The sequence below is a fragment of the Platichthys flesus genome, chromosome 8 (genome assembly GCF_949316205.1).
Source record: "Platichthys flesus chromosome 8, fPlaFle2.1, whole genome shotgun sequence".
Taxonomy (NCBI): domain Eukaryota; kingdom Metazoa; phylum Chordata; class Actinopteri; order Pleuronectiformes; family Pleuronectidae; genus Platichthys; species Platichthys flesus.
In genome coordinates this window covers 18,764,295-18,779,930 of record NC_084952.1, presented here as the reverse complement: position 1 = coordinate 18,779,930, position 15,636 = coordinate 18,764,295, and the positions used below count along the sequence as shown (strand labels likewise).

Here is a 15,636-nt window from a genome sequence, read left to right as displayed (position 1 = left end):
TTAAAGCAAACAATAGATCATAATGGGCTGCTATGAACCACAGTGGCACACTCAAACACAAGCACTCTCTCTCTCTCTCTCTCTCTCTCTCTCTCTTTCTCTCTCTTTCTCTCTCTCTCTCTCTCTCTCTCTCTCTCTCTCTCTCTCTCTCTCTCTCTCTCTCTCTCCTCAAAACACTCCAATATGCGCCCACTAACACACGCTCAATAATCACATAACAGAGACTCGTTTGACTGCAGCTCAGTTTTGGCTATTAAAAATGAGCCTTATTTGCAGAGATTGATTGATGGAGTCTGGATGCGGAGTGCTGCGTAAGTAACTGCCAGGAGGATTACACATGTGAGAGTCAAACAGAGAAAATAATTGGCTGGTGTTAAATTTCCCTCTATTTCGTTTTGTCTTGCAATTTAAAAACGGGGTTTGGTAAAAAAGGTTGCTCTCCCTCACAATGAATGTGTGCGCCACTCATTGTTCCTAATACACACACATCATGTGCTGCACAAACAGACACGAAAACAGATGTGTGTCTTTAATTAGTGACGTTAGTGTGATTAATGCAGTCTGCTGGTGATGACTCATTCAGCCTAACCCTTGCTCCTCCGGTGAAAACAATCAATAATCAAACATTCAGTCTGGTTTTACATGTCATTATAATAATGATGATAATAGTAATTATATCCTCTTACACAATAATTATTTATAAATGCATTTTCATTATTTGTAATGATAAAGTGCTGGTGTTGACCCTGATCCAGATATTGTATCTGACTGAAATGGAGTGTGTGATCAGTATTAAGAAAAAAAACTATAAAGAACTTGATCGAATAAAAATCGAGTCAAAGCTATGATGAATGTCAGATTGTATGATGTCGGTGAGCATTGCAGGAAAATGCTTTCAAAGCAAATCTACATGCTCTTCTCCAAGTGCCAGCTTGTCAACACAGCATTTACATTAGCATTGTGGAAAAGCTGTCAGCCAAACTGTGACTTCCAGACAGCAGACTGGCAGTGAGCGTGAGCAAGCGCTACGTGTGTGTTTGTGTGTGTGGGTCTGTGTGTGTTTGTGGGACAGCAAGAGAGTTAAACACATAACACATTTGGTTGGTAGAGTTGTAATAAACATTTGTTCTCTCTCCCTCCAGGGCAGCAGCATGTCTGAAACCAAAACCAGCCAGCGGTTCCACAGCCTGAATGCCGAACAGGTCGAAGTTCTCCATCAGGTCCTGTCTGAGGTGGTCCCCATCCACGGACGCGGGAACTTCCCCACGCTGGAGCTGCGTCCTCGAGATATCATCATAGCCGTAAGGACCAGGCTGCAGAAGCAGGGGATCACTGTGAGAGATGTGCGCCTGAACGGCTCCACGGCCAGCCACGTCCTTGTCCGAGACAACGGGACAAGCTACAAAGACCTGGACATCATCTTTGGAGTGGAGCTGCCCAGTCAGGAGGAGTTCCAGGTACGATTATTGCAGTGCTTAGTTGTAAGAAGGAAGCAGGTAAGTGTAATAAGAGGAAATCATTAGGGTTCATTCTGCTGTAATATCTGTTAACATGGCAGTAAATGTCTAGTCTCTCTGGGGTGTTGCAATATTGATTTTTGTTATGCTACAGTAATAATGATGTTCTTGTAATCGTAAAGATAATCAAATTGCAGAATATTTTACATTAAGGCTGATTCAATAGTAGTGATTTTGTTTCTTTAACTTCATTATACAGAAACCACAAGAGTATTACACTATTCAGTTTAATAATACAAGCAAAACTGCACAAAGATTACACTCATTAGTTGTGGGTGTCATGTTGATGACCTCCTCTTTTCCCAGGTTATTAAAGAGTCCGTGCTGTGCTGCTTGCTGGACTGCCTGCCTGCCGGCGTCAACAGAGAGCGGATAAGCAGCTCGACGATGAAAGAGGCCTACGTCCAAAAAATGGTGAAGGTCTTCAATGACAATGACCGCTGGAGCCTCATCTCCCTCTCAAACAACAGCGGCAAAAACCTGGAGCTCAAATTCGTTAGCGTGTTGCGGAGGCAGTTTGAGTTCAGTGTTGACTCCTTCCAGATCATTCTGGATCGCCTCCTGGAGTCCTACATGCAACAGGAGTCACGGCAGAGAAATAATAGAGTCGAGCTGAAGCAGCAGGAGAGGCAAAGTAAAGCCTCTCATTCTCCACTCAAACAGGCCACTGCTCCAGAAACAGATAGGCCTGTTGGTGGAGAGTCCTCCAGCAAAGAGGGGGATCAGGTTAGCCAGACTCAGCAGAAAGATGAGGTGCATGAGAAGGAGTCACAGACAGACCTCTTACAACAGACTCAAAATTCCAATCACACAACACAGTCTAAAGTGGAAGAAGACGAAAAAGACAAGAAACCTGCAGAGCTGAAGGAAATGTCACAACACAGGGAGACAGACATCTCTGACCAGACATCCTCAAACCCTTTGTCGGAGACCTCTGAGAAAACTGAAACACCAGCTCAGACTGAACTCACAGATGAGTCAGAGCTCTTGGATAAGACCAAACGCTCAACACAGGTAGAAGAGTGCGAGCAAACCCAGACCTGTGACAGCCCACAACCAGCACAATCAAACCACAAGGAACTCCCAGTCCAGAAAGAACCGTCCGACCACACAAACTCCTCAGACGAACAGATAGATCTCACAGAGCAGATCGGACAGTCTGAGTTGCCAAAAGCCTCAAACAATAGGCAGGCAGAAGTAGAGGAATCACACACAACAGAGCGCACTGATCAATCAGACTTCTGTGAGGGTTTCAGTGAGGATCAGAGGAACAATGAGAAAGATAACGCAGAACATGTGTCTGCTCCAGTAACTGACACATCTCTACATGCTAAGGAAGAGACACAGTCAGCAGATGAAGGAATCGTTGAAACTGAGACAGGCGAGCAGATACAGCTAGAAAGGAAAAATGGATCAGAAACTAGCGAAGAGACAGAAGAGGTTTCAGCACCAGAAGCCAAAAACATAGAAGACACACAGGGAATTAATTGTTCCTGTTCATTCTCTTCAGAATCTCTAACATTTCACAACACACAGCATACAACAGAGATTCAAAGCACAGATAATTCAGAAAAATCCCCCAGCGTACTTGACGCCGCTAACCCTACAGATACTCAGGATATTTCCCCTGTATTTTCCAGCCTTAGTTCTGACATAAAGACCTCCTCCTCTCCTCCGTCCTGTAAGTCCTCAGAGAGACTGTCTCACATGGTGGTGCTCAAACACTCCTCCCCCAAACCTCCTCGCAGGATGTGCAGGAAGGTTACCCACAGTCCTTACCCCACTCATGTGTCTGAAAGTGAACCTATCACAGTGTTCTGTCTAGATCTCATCTCCTGCGCCAGCCCTGAACTTGAGGTAGCCTTAAACCCAGAGTCGACAGCTCCAAGTTCAGATGCTCCAACTACCACATCAACCGGTATCTCTGTGAAAACAACCCCTGAGCCTGAATCCATCCCTTCCACCAACCTACCCTCAAATCTAGAGCCTACCTTAGCTCCAGATGCAGCCCCTGATATCACAGCAACTGCTATTGAACTCATGTCTTTACCCCAAGAGCTGCCCTCCTTGTCTCAGCCGGTCGCAGAGGGTTCATGTGAGACATGTATTCAGAACTTAGAGGAGACACCATCTACACATGAGGCGTTTGATGAGCAAAGCCAGTCCTCGCCTGGAAAAACTGTCTCAACTCCCAGCCAATCAGAGCCTCTGGACTCGGAGGACGGATCAGTTTCACACACTGATGCATCAGCCTCAGGTTCCCAGGAACCTGCACATACCTCAGATGTTGAGCTCAGTAATGAAGATGAAGACAGAGAGACCCAAATTTCAGATCAGAATCAGCCCAACAATAACCCACAAGCGATGGCACTCACCCCCGTTACCTCTCTCACCCCTCCAGTACTCAGCCTGTCCCCTCCCTGCTTCACCCCCTTGCCCCTCAGCCTCAGCCCTCCCCCGTGTCTTAGCCCTCCCCCTCCGTTGCCCAGCGTCGTCAGCCTCACCACTAGCTCTATCTCCACGCCCCTGAGTTTCAGCCCTACCTCATCCTGCCTCAGCTCGCCTCCGTACCTCACTCCCCCTATGCTCAGCCTTAGCCCTCCCCCACTCTGTCTCACCCCACCTTCCCCCTGTCTCAGTCCTCCCCTCCTCTGCCTCACCCCCCCGGTGGAGTCAGAGGATCTCGTACCTCAGGTATCTCCAGACACGGAGCCTTTGATATTGAACACTGACAGCGAGGAGCAGATTAAAGAATCATCCCCTCAGCCACAGGTTAGTCTACTGCAGTTAGAGGATAAAAAGGATGATGATTATATCTCGCCGTTGCCTGGGGTTGCAGAGCCTGTCTCTTTTCCGATCACCATCGCGAGCTCAACCTTGCCTGTGCTGCCTCACTCTCAGTCTGGAAGCCCAGGGGAATCTAGCCCTCCAAAAGCTGAAGAGGCCTCCAGCTTGGTGCCTGAGATCAGAGAGGCCCCTGAGCTAACCACAGACTTTCCTGAACAGAGCAATGCTCCTTGGGTATCTGGCTTGGTCCCTGCTGTCGAGGTCCTGGCAGAGAGCATGTACGGTGACTTCAAAGCAGCCATGGACCACCTTCACTACCGCCTAATCGCCACCAGGAACCCAGAGGAGATTCGGGGTGGTGGCTTATTAAAATACAGCAACTTGTTGGTCAGGGACTACCGACCGGCCAGCGAGACTCAGATAAAGACACTGGAGCGCTACATGTGCTCACGATTCTTCATTGATTTCCCTGATGTGCAGGAGCAGCAGAGAAAGATCCTATCCTACTTGAAGAACCACTTCATTGGCGAGGAGAGGAGCAAGTACCAGTACCTGATGACGCTGCGTCGCGTGGTGGATGATAGCACGGTGTGTCTGATGGGACACGAAAGGCGTCAGACACTGAATATGATCACAGTGCTGGCGCTGAAGGTTCTAGGAGAGCAGAACATAATTCCCAACACAGACCATGTGACATGCTTCTACCAGCCTGCCCCGTACCTTGCAGAGCACAGTGCCCCCTATCTAGCAGAACCCAGCTACTGCAGCTATTACATACCCCAAGGGGGATCAACTCTGCTTTACCAACCTTACCCCTTACACCTGCACACACAAACTGGACTAGTGTAAAGCACACACTCACATATACAAACACACACACACACACACACTCTCTCAAACACGCATAACACAAGGGGAAAGGTGCTTGCCATGACGAAAAAAACTGGAGAATGGAAATATTTTCCAGGGATAAACTGTTTGGTCTATAATAGACCTATGCGGGCAGGATTGAGTGGGTTTTACAGTAAACTCCCAGAGTTCTCTGTGAGGTTCAAACATAATTATATGTAATTATCTGGGCTTTGTGGGAAAATAATAATTCTTCCGATATTGTTAGAATTCCAGAAAATGCTGAATGCACTGCATGAGTCATCGCCCTTTGGTCTCCCTGGGAAACCAACTGTGCTGTTGACATTCACACACATGCACGGACACAAACACACACAAACATACACGTACATGCGCAAACACACTTCCAGGTTCTTGAATTGTCGTACACTTTTTTCATGTTCTTACTGTGTTGTTCTTAATGGCATTGTTCAGAATGTGGACCTTGCCTGTGGTTGATATTGTGCATGGATAAATTAGGACTGTTCTCTCACTGCCAAATACTGTGTGACTACTATGCTTCTTAACCAGTTTAATGTAACGTTGTTATTCTTTTACTGACAGGGGTGTTTTCTGAAAAGATATTGAAGGACAAGTCTGCCGGTGTGTACAGTACTTTTATCAAAATGCACACATGCATGAATAACAAAAACACACAAATATACATGCATACATGCATACATACGTACATACAGTATATTGTATGCACACAAAGTTAGACAATGCATGAGTAGCTGAATATATAATTCACATCCTGAAGTCGAAGCAAAGGCTTTTAATATAAAACAAATCTATCTATTTTTGCAAAGATAATACTCAGTGGTAAACAGACTGGTTTGTTCCTACAGAAAAATGCCAACAACAATGCCTTTGCAATAGACTGTACTGCTCATCGATTACAGTATATTGTGTGCAAATACACTGAATTGTTTTCAGGTAAATTGTGTTGAGACGTAGTGCTTGATTTCTTTCCTCGTGGAGTCTTTTCTGTAATCACGTGAAGTATTGTACCATCTAGAGATGATTTTTTTTAATGCTAATGTTTACTTAAGTGGAGGTAGTCAGGTTACAACCATCTTTGGGTCACCTCTAAACATGGCAGACGCACGTCTGTCAGAACTTGAAGGAATTCCATTTAAACTCCTCGCAGCCTGAATCAGCATCCTCAATTTAACTCAGTTCAGAATCAACATGTTCAAATCCACATCAAACCTGTTTGAATCTAAGTTGAGATCCGTGCAACAGCAGACTATGACCAAAGATGGTTCGGTAGGGAAATCAAGTGCCTAAATGTGAGACATGATTGGCATGTCTTTATCTCACTGCACTGGGGGTGTTACTGGGGTGGGCTCGGGGTTGGGTTCGGGTGTGTGTTCAGTTGTTGACCCCTGTTATTGCTGCCTGTTTTGATGTCTTCTTTAATGTAGTCCTTTGTTGTAGTTTGTTCATGTACATTTTGATAAAATAAAGGTGATAACTCAACAAAGCTTCAGATGTGAAAAAAATTGAATTCTTTTAATAATTTACTTTTGTTAACTTTTTGCTCCAGTCTCACTCCCCCCACCCCCACCCCCCCTAACCTCTTTTCCCCAAAATGATATGCTGTACCACTTATGTATCCAGCCCGTGAATTCCCATCGCAATGATCCACTTAAGTGTGACCGTCAAATCACGACGGTGCCCCGGAGAGCGCCCCAAAGCTGTGAAATTCTGTCTGCGTGAGGCCTCTTATCGCAAATCACCATCCTTCAGATGTGTTTGGACCCGAATGACGCACGGTCTACGCAACACGGGAGGCTCAACAATGTGTAAATGTGAGGAGAATATGGCTGGTGATGTGTGAGACGGCGAGGGGAGACATGAGAGGAGGGGGTCGCAGAATATGTGCGTGTGTTTTAGTGAGTGCGTTTCAGATGGGAGGTGGTATCAGGTGGTCCCCCTCTCCACCTACTAATTGAAGAGACCCACAGTTTATTAAAATATTGGGGCTGCCTTCTAGCTCCCTCACTGCCTCCCTCTTTTCCTCCCTTCTCACACCAATGATAGGTCATTGCCACATTGGGAGATGGGGGCATCTGTTTCTACAAGGGCTGCTCGTGTGATGGCAAGTAGTGGAATTGCCACACACTATCTATTTACACACACTATAGCGTCGCACTTATGTGCACGAGGTGGCAAAGCATGTGAAAGAGCATGTGATCTAATAGAGTCTGTATCAGTGTCTCACAGACCTCTCAGCCACTCGTGTCCACTTGGGGTTTCCATAGAGACGGAGACAGGCAGCACCGTGGGCGCAGGGAGCATGACGGAAGACAGGGAAGACCCACACACCAAATGAGGGGGAGAGAGAGAGATGAAAACAGAGGAAAAAAGGTGGGTGAAATGAAACCGAGAAAGATAGTTTACAGAGAACGAGTCTGGTTAGGGGTGTTGTGTCCGTGTGTGATTGTGTGTGTGTGTATGTAAGGAGGGGATTATAGATAAAATGAGGCGAGGAGTGGGAGCAGGGGAGTTGATGGGGAGAGCGTGGGAGGTTGTCAGGCCCCCAGTCACAAGGGAGTCACTGTGAGGTGGCTGCAGTGACGGCAGCATTGATGTCAGAGCAGGGGCACACACACAAACCCACACATATATACACAAACACACACACACACACCTAAGCACACCTACACACGCACACACACACAGACGTACAAGTGTGCATATACACGCACAGCTGCATACGCATTCATTTTCCTAATGGCTTGCCCACCCGTCCACCCTCAACAAACAAACTCACTTAGACCATAAGAAGACATCACCCACGCATCTGTCTCTTCATCTCTCACACATTCAATCTGACTTTTCTCCTCCTTGAATCATCTTCACACAGGTTTTAAAGGTTTACCAATCCAACCTTTTCATTTCTACATGTGTGCAGGTGTTAAAATAGGAATAGCCTTTGGGCACACGCAGCCTCTGGAGTATAAATGGAGACAAAAGCATCAAGTTGGTGTTTGTATTGGAGCTTAAGAGATAAACATGTTGCTCCAGTGTGAATCAAGATCATTATGGCTGCCAGACAGTTTATTTGAAACCCTTCATCATGTCGTGCAACTTAATTCCTCTGTAACTTTCTGTCGATCTCCAGCCCCCTTTTAAAGTGTCATGTGAGAGTGTTATATATGGATACCATTAACCATAAAATAAAACTGGGATTACCAAACACTTGCTGTTGCATAGTTAATGTAGAAACTGTTATCATTTGTGAGGATTTTATGCTCCTTCTCCAACAGAATTTCTGCTTCTGTGACTGATGAACCCTGGGTAATGAAATGGATGCGTAGTATTCACCATTCATAATTTTTTCGTTCACTACAATATCCCTCACCCCTCCCCTCCCCTTAACCCATACCACCCACGTCCTCTACCTTTTCTCCTCTCTCCCTCACTCCTTCCCTCCCTCCCTAGCCACTGTGTTTCTCCCACCTAACTGCTTCCTTGACTGCTATGACTCAGTCCTCTCCCAACCGAGGGTACAAGAGGATAAAAACCCTGATGAAAAACAGCCAACAAAACCATTTCACTCACACAAATGGAGCAATTGCCAAAGAAATTTGCTGCTGCATCTTTGGTTCCATGATGCATCCTACAACACACACACACACACACACACACACACACACACACACACACAAACACACACACACATATTCACAAACGCCTCCAACCCTTCCTCAACCATCACACACACCTCCACCTCATTTAAATCGATACACTCTCACTTTATCAGCTAATTCATCCTTTAAAGCAACATTGGGGAGGGAGGGAGGGAGGAGTGTTTCAAAAATAGTTTTTCATTTCTCAAGATAGAAGTCTGTGTCGTCACGACTCTGTGACATGGATGAATGATTTCTTAAAGGCGAACATGCTCGCAACGCATGGAGCCTGAATCAGACAACCTTGAGGAAGTGAACCTGTCATTCACACGGCTTTGTTATTCCTCATACAGCTTCCATCCATCCATGCTATATCCAGGCTCAAATTGTACCATAATTGCTTAAACTCCTCTTGCATCAATCCACATAGTGCACCGAGTGTAGTTTGAGATGATTATGTCTCCTGAATGGTGTCTGTACTATCTGTCTCTTTGGTATTGAAACCATTCAGCAGCCTGTGGGTCGCAGAGACCTTACTTTGTTAATTATGCAAAATAAATATGCAGCATAATGGATCATAATGGTGGCCATGTGACACAGATACAAGCTTACATAAGAGGCGATCAATCAGGCGGACAGAAAGGCAGATTAACAGCGGAGCGAGGGGTACACTTTTGTGAGCGAGGCAGTACAGCTGTACATGCGGCTGAATGGTGTAGACATTTAACAATTATTTAACATCACAAAGCACACAGTGTTCCTAGAATGTATTTTCCTGCATCATGTGGTCCTGAAATTCTGTCACAGAGGATTAACTCCAGATTCACTTTGTCCTAAGTGGTAGGACAAAGTTTATAAAGACACACACCTGTGGAAGTACCTAGGGCGTAATTTACCTGGTAGTTTGGATTAGAACCCTCCCAAATAATCAACTCCCCCAACCCCCAAAATTATCAAACCATCACACCACATGAAAAATATTAGTAAAGACGATAAATATTGGTTTTCTTGATACAATTTAGTTCGCCTCACCAACAAAGAATAACTTATTTCACCCCAGTTTTAGAGTTGCTTCTTTGGCTATAGCTAGTATAGCAAGGTAGGTAATCTCTTGATATTTTTAAAGCATGTCAAGAGATTATTCAGAAATTATCCTTTGTATGGTCCCATAATTACACCACATGTCAGGGCACAAACCAAACCATGAAAGTCCAGGGAACATTCGGCAAAAATGTGATGAGGTATAGATCAGGTTAAAGGTTTAAAACCATATCTAACACTTTGAATGCTTCCAGTGGCTTCAGTATCTCTCAAAATGGAAGAAGTTTGAAACCACCAGACTCGGTCCGAGACGTGACCGAGAACTTAATGTTCTCTTGTGCTCATCACCTGGGTAACAACCTCCCTGCAGTGCAGCTTGGGGTTGGCTGCATCATGGTATGAGGAGTTTTCTGAGAAGCAGGGACAGGGAGACTGGACAGAGGTGAGGAAGGATGAATGAAGGCAAATACAGTGAGGTCCTTGCAGAAATCCTCCTCCCAACTGCATTCACCTTGAAATTAGGACGATGGTTCACTTTTTAGCATCACTATATCCTCAAGTATACAGCCAGAGAGATACTGGAGTGTCTGTTGGACAAGTCTCTGACTGACTCAGAATGGTCAAGCCAGAAACTGGAATTATCTTCGTTTACAGATGATTTCCAGGGGTTCAAAGCCTCTGGAGACTTTTACCAAGAATATCGAAAAGTGTTAATACAGCCAAAGAGGCTTCTTCTTAAATAATTTTAAATAGAAAGATTTCAGTTCTTCTTCTCATCTTGTCTCTGTGGATTTTTGACGATTATTGGGAGCAGATTAATTTCCAAAAATGTTATCTAGAATAACATGTACAGCACAATAACATGTGAATGTTAGGGGGTCTCTGAGTCCAGTGCACGGCCTGTAACATATCATTTGTTTTATTTTTAAAGTGCTATTTTTACTTCCCTAAAGGATCTGAGTGTCTCTGTCTTTTTTTTTCTGTATGACAGACAGAAATGATGGACTGACATCATCAGCAAGGTCAGGGATGAAAGTCTGATTTGTGTGTTTGAGTGTGCGTATGTTCATGTTTGTATTGGTGGTGGTGTGTGTGTGTATTGGGGGGGAGGGGGGGGGTACGGCGGCTGTTTGTGTGTGCTGCTGTTTATGCCTGTGATCCGTAGCACTGCTGCTGTTTGCACCGAAGCGTGTATTAGCATGGGACTGGGAGAGAGGAGGGGAGTGTCTCTCTCTGTCTGTGTGTTTGTGTCTGTGTGTGTGTGTGTGTGTGTGTGTGTGTGTGTGTGTGCGTGTGTGTGTGTGTGTGTGTGTGTGTGTGTGTGTGTGTGTGTGTGTGTTTGTGTGTGTGTGTGTGTGTGTGTGTGTGTGTGTGTGTGTGTGTGTGTGTGTGTGTGTGCGTGCGTGAGTGTACGTGCTTGTGTGTGTGCATGTGTGTGTGCGTGTGGCTATACTGATTGACGTCACGGACGCCCACTCATTTCCATGTTGTCTGCGTGTGGAGAGAAAAGATCCCCATCTGCATCCAGCTCCAAAACCCCCCCTCGGTACTCTCTCTTCTTCTCTCTCTCCTCACCCTGCCGCTTCCCATTCACTCGCATCTTGTACGTCCCGGCCCAAAAGAGTGAGTGCAGTGGGCCTGGCAGATAAACAAGACAGCTGAACGCAAACAATTTAAGACAGCCAGACAGCAACATCCTTTCGGAGCAGCACGCCGGAGAACCGTGCCACCACACATCTGTTAATCTCAGGCATCGCTGAGGTCTACTCTGGAGGGATGACATTTGACTCATGCCTTTTCACACTAAATGTGACTGTGTACCTGTTGGCAACTCGAGTGCGTGTTTGTGTGTGTGTGAGCATGTGTAAACACAACAATTGCTCATCCACATTCACACGCCAGTATCCCTGGTGACGACAGGACATCATTTAAAATCACTTCCTCGTAAAAGGTCATCTTCTTCCTTTACACAGAGAATTCTCTCCCTCTCTTCATACTAATTCACACACCAGCGCACATGCGAAGGTGTGGGTGGGTGCATTTACGCACAACAAACAACCTCTCACACACACACAAACACATTTTCACTCGCCCCCCTCCTGTGTGTGAGACCTTGACCAGAATGATGTGGACAGTGGACGTGGATGGGTGAGTGTGGGGGAGGAGACGGGCCTGGTAATGCGTGGGATGACAGAATGGGATATTTGCATGTTTAAACAGGGAAAATGGGCTATTTTAGTCAACATATCATAACCTATCAGAGAGACGAGGGTGAACACTTGTGCACGGCTGGGTCACAACTCCCTTGGGATTACTGCAGCTAGACAGTGAAAGGAGACAGGAGAGGATGGTGCAGGAAGACCGGCAGATGGTCGGACAGACAGATAAGCTCGCAGACAAACATTCAGTACAGGCAGAGCAGGGAGAGAGAGAGCATACACACACACACACACACACACACACACACACACACATATATTAATACTATAGAGTGATTAGCTCTTAGACGTTTCATCTATACGTCTGCATCTTAGTATGAATGCAGTCAGGAGATAATAATAACAATAATAACAACACTAATAATAATAATAAACTTGATATGGCATATTTCAAAACACAGCAACAAGATGCTGTACAAGTAAAAAATTTGAATTTGCAGGCAATCAATGGGAAACTGTTTAAAAGGAGATCATAGATTGAGAAAACGGAACCTTTACACATGGGAAAACAGTAAAAAGAAGATAAACATAATACAATGCTTACAGGGAGTTTGAGTCACATGGTTTCTGCTTCTGAGCACAGACCCTGATAGCTTCCCACAGTTTAAACTTTTGCTTGGTTCTCTTTTTCCACTTGCCTTTAAAACCTATGTACGTGACAATCACAAATTCAGGGAACAGCAGTCATCAGTGTAAATAATCCTGGACCAGCTGAGATGCAGACACTTGTATATATCTATATAATCCCTATATAACTATATAATTTTATTAAACATGGCTCCTCTGTCCTCCAATAGTTATCAAAACAATTTACTCATTATTTATGTGTAGTATAATTCACTGAGGTGAGATGTAAAGAAGGGTTAAGGAATCAGAACTTAAGGAGTTGGTAAGATCAGAACTAGGAGAAATCCCACCTATAAAAATGAGTCAAGTTGAGCAGGGCTTAACGGAGCACCTCAGGAGACGACTGGATACATTTGGTGTCAAAAGATCCTAAATGTACTTCCGTGCAAGTTAAGAACGGGCTTTAAAAGTCAATGATAAAATCTTAAAATCAATAATATTTTTTTTTGGAAGCCAATGAAGATAGGGTAAAATCGGTGTAACATGCTGCTCCACATGGCAAAAAATGTTTGGCCCAGATGCCACATCCCATAACTGGCCCACTGGCCTGAGTAGAATGATGGCACTTTGGCGGTCGGCTCCTGTTTGCCAGATGTGGGCCACAAGTAAGCCATAACAACACTGCATGTCAAGCAAAAGAGAAAAAGGTGGACCCAATATGTTTAACGATATTTGGGCCATATTCACCATTCAACACCGCTCCAGGTTTACATCCAGATTGCTCGTTGCCTAGAGCATCTCATGTATGCCAAGAGTGGCCCGAGTTTGTCTTGGTATATTTGGGCCACATTTGTAAGTTTACAACTTTCGGCTCACTTCCACAAGAAGGTCAGATGTGCTGCCTCATTGCCTGAAGTGGCCTACATCCGTATGCTATCTGTCCTAGCAGATTTGGTGAGGAGTCTAGCCGCTGTGTTTTGGATGAGATGGGATAAATGGACGGATCAGTGAAGGTTTCAGAGCTGAGGAGAATCATAAGATGAAAGAAGGTGGCGCAGAAAAGAGGGGCCACCGTGTGTCTGAGATCTGAAACATTCTGCTCAATCAATAATCTTCAGATTCCCTTTGCATCACTGCACTTTATCAATAGATCCTCACTCAGGAGAGGCTTCATTCTGAGCATCAGAGCTGGCTCTTAATTGAACTGCTGCTTGGAAACAAGAAGAGTAAAAGCAAACAAATCAAACAGATGATGCTGAAAAGGGGATTAAAAGAGAGTGTGAAGGAGGATGAAAGCCTTGAGGGATCCATATCAGAGTGTTTGGCATGTTCTTCCCAATTGAACCTGTAATGATAATATCCCTCAGGCAAAAACAATAACACTTTAAATCAATCAGCTGATAAATTGTAACTATAATCAAAGTTGGTGCCATGAGCATGGCAGCTCCTCAGTGTTTGCAGGGCGAACATAAAGATAAGTAAATGCTGCCATCTAGCGACGGCGCTGTGCAATAACGCTCTGCACACATCAAAAATAATATCGACAAAATGGAGCCCGGTGCTCGGCCATGACAATGCAGGTCAGAGGAGCTTCAGGTGCTGCTCAGAATAGCGGGAGACAAAGACTTAAATAATGAAAATAGCTTTACCTTGTGCGGAAAAATGCAGGAAGTGATTTACAGTTAAACTGGCACTGCAGATAGTCTGTTGCAGCCAGATGCTGCAAATCAAATGCTTAAAGAGGGTTATTATGCAGATGGGGTCACCAATCGCACTCAATATGATCACATCAAAATATCTCTCTGCTTATTTGATGCACAGAAAATTCAGGTTGGGGCTTGAAACAGTCCGGCAAACACACAAGTGCTGGAGGCTGGTGCTCACACAAAGCTCTGTGCAAGTCCTGCATTTGCTGAATCAACGACATGAATCTATCATGTCTGCAGCTTCTACCGTGAACTCATGCATGCAGCTTTTGTGTGCCATAAACTAAATATTCCACCGTATTTAACGACGTGGCTAACATACAGCGGTGATACTGTTGTCGGAGGGTTGAGTTGGATTTAGGTCACGGCGCTCACGCTTGAGTTCATGTAGAGTTAAATATGAATGTGCAAAAGCCTGAAGGAGAGGGAAGATGCTGGGTGGATAGACACTTATGGCGTGTGCTGTATCTTCCAGCAGTCTCATGCTGCTGGAGGACAAGACAGGGCCATGAAATATAAAGGCTTCACAAGAGGCCTTGGTTTGGTTATTTGGTATTTCCTCAATTTGAAAATGTAAGTGATTGAAGGACAAATCCTTAAAGATGATGAATGAAAGTGCCAATGCCTCCTACTGTCGGGGAATCTTGGATTTGCGTCCCAGCTTGTGACCCTTTGCTTCTGTGACCTCACTACGTAGCTGAAGTAATACATATGTGGAATAAATCACATTTCTGGGAAGATCTAGATACAGATCCTCAGCTGATTTGAGTTTCAAACTTCCCCTGTCTAGGATGAATTGCCCCTTGTAAGAACCTAATGTGTTTCCTTAGGCAGCATCCTTAAACAAGGGATGTGTCTGCAGGGAAATTACTTCAGAGATGTGTTTTGTCTAGTCGGAGGTCATGGCACCATCCTGTTGTATAAGTCCCACTTCTACTCAAGTGAATGCAATGGTGTGCGTTAAAGGTGTAATTATACATGTCCTCGTACAGTGAAAACCTCTCACATGTTGTTAATAATGAAGATTGCTAAAAACACCTGGTGGAGACCTGGTTATCATGCTATGTAGCTTTGATTTTTAAAGATAATACATTAATGTATTTACTAATGAAACCAGTGCTGGAGCTTTTAAGCTGCACTGTGAGCTATCCCTGAAGAGGAATGTGGAGGATACATGTTAACGTTTACAATTTGACAGTTTGGTAATAATATAGAAACTACAACTATCACATAATAAAAAGGTGCTTTTAAGAAACAAACAGGAGACACTCAG

General features: G+C 44.7%; 1 protein-coding gene across 1 annotated transcript; it reads left to right on the top strand.

Annotated features, from left to right (window-relative positions):
• The first annotated feature begins 866 nt into the window (after nt 1-866).
• Nucleotides 867-6,609, top strand: LOC133959240 (mucin-2). The gene is made up of 3 exons (XM_062394359.1): nt 867-872; nt 1,143-1,457; nt 1,824-6,609. Exons 1-3 carry the CDS (start codon nt 867-869, stop codon nt 5,151-5,153), a joined length of 3,651 nt encoding a protein of 1,216 aa, XP_062250343.1. The 3' UTR covers nt 5,154-6,609.
• The last annotated feature ends 9,027 nt before the right edge of the window (nt 6,610-15,636 follow it).

Excerpts from the sequence above, each read along its gene's own strand:
- LOC133959240 (XM_062394359.1), top strand. Across the intron at positions 1,458-1,823 it reads CCAGTCAGGAGGAGTTCCAG|GTTATTAAAGAGTCCGTGCT; the intron begins GTACGATTATTG and ends CTCTTTTCCCAG.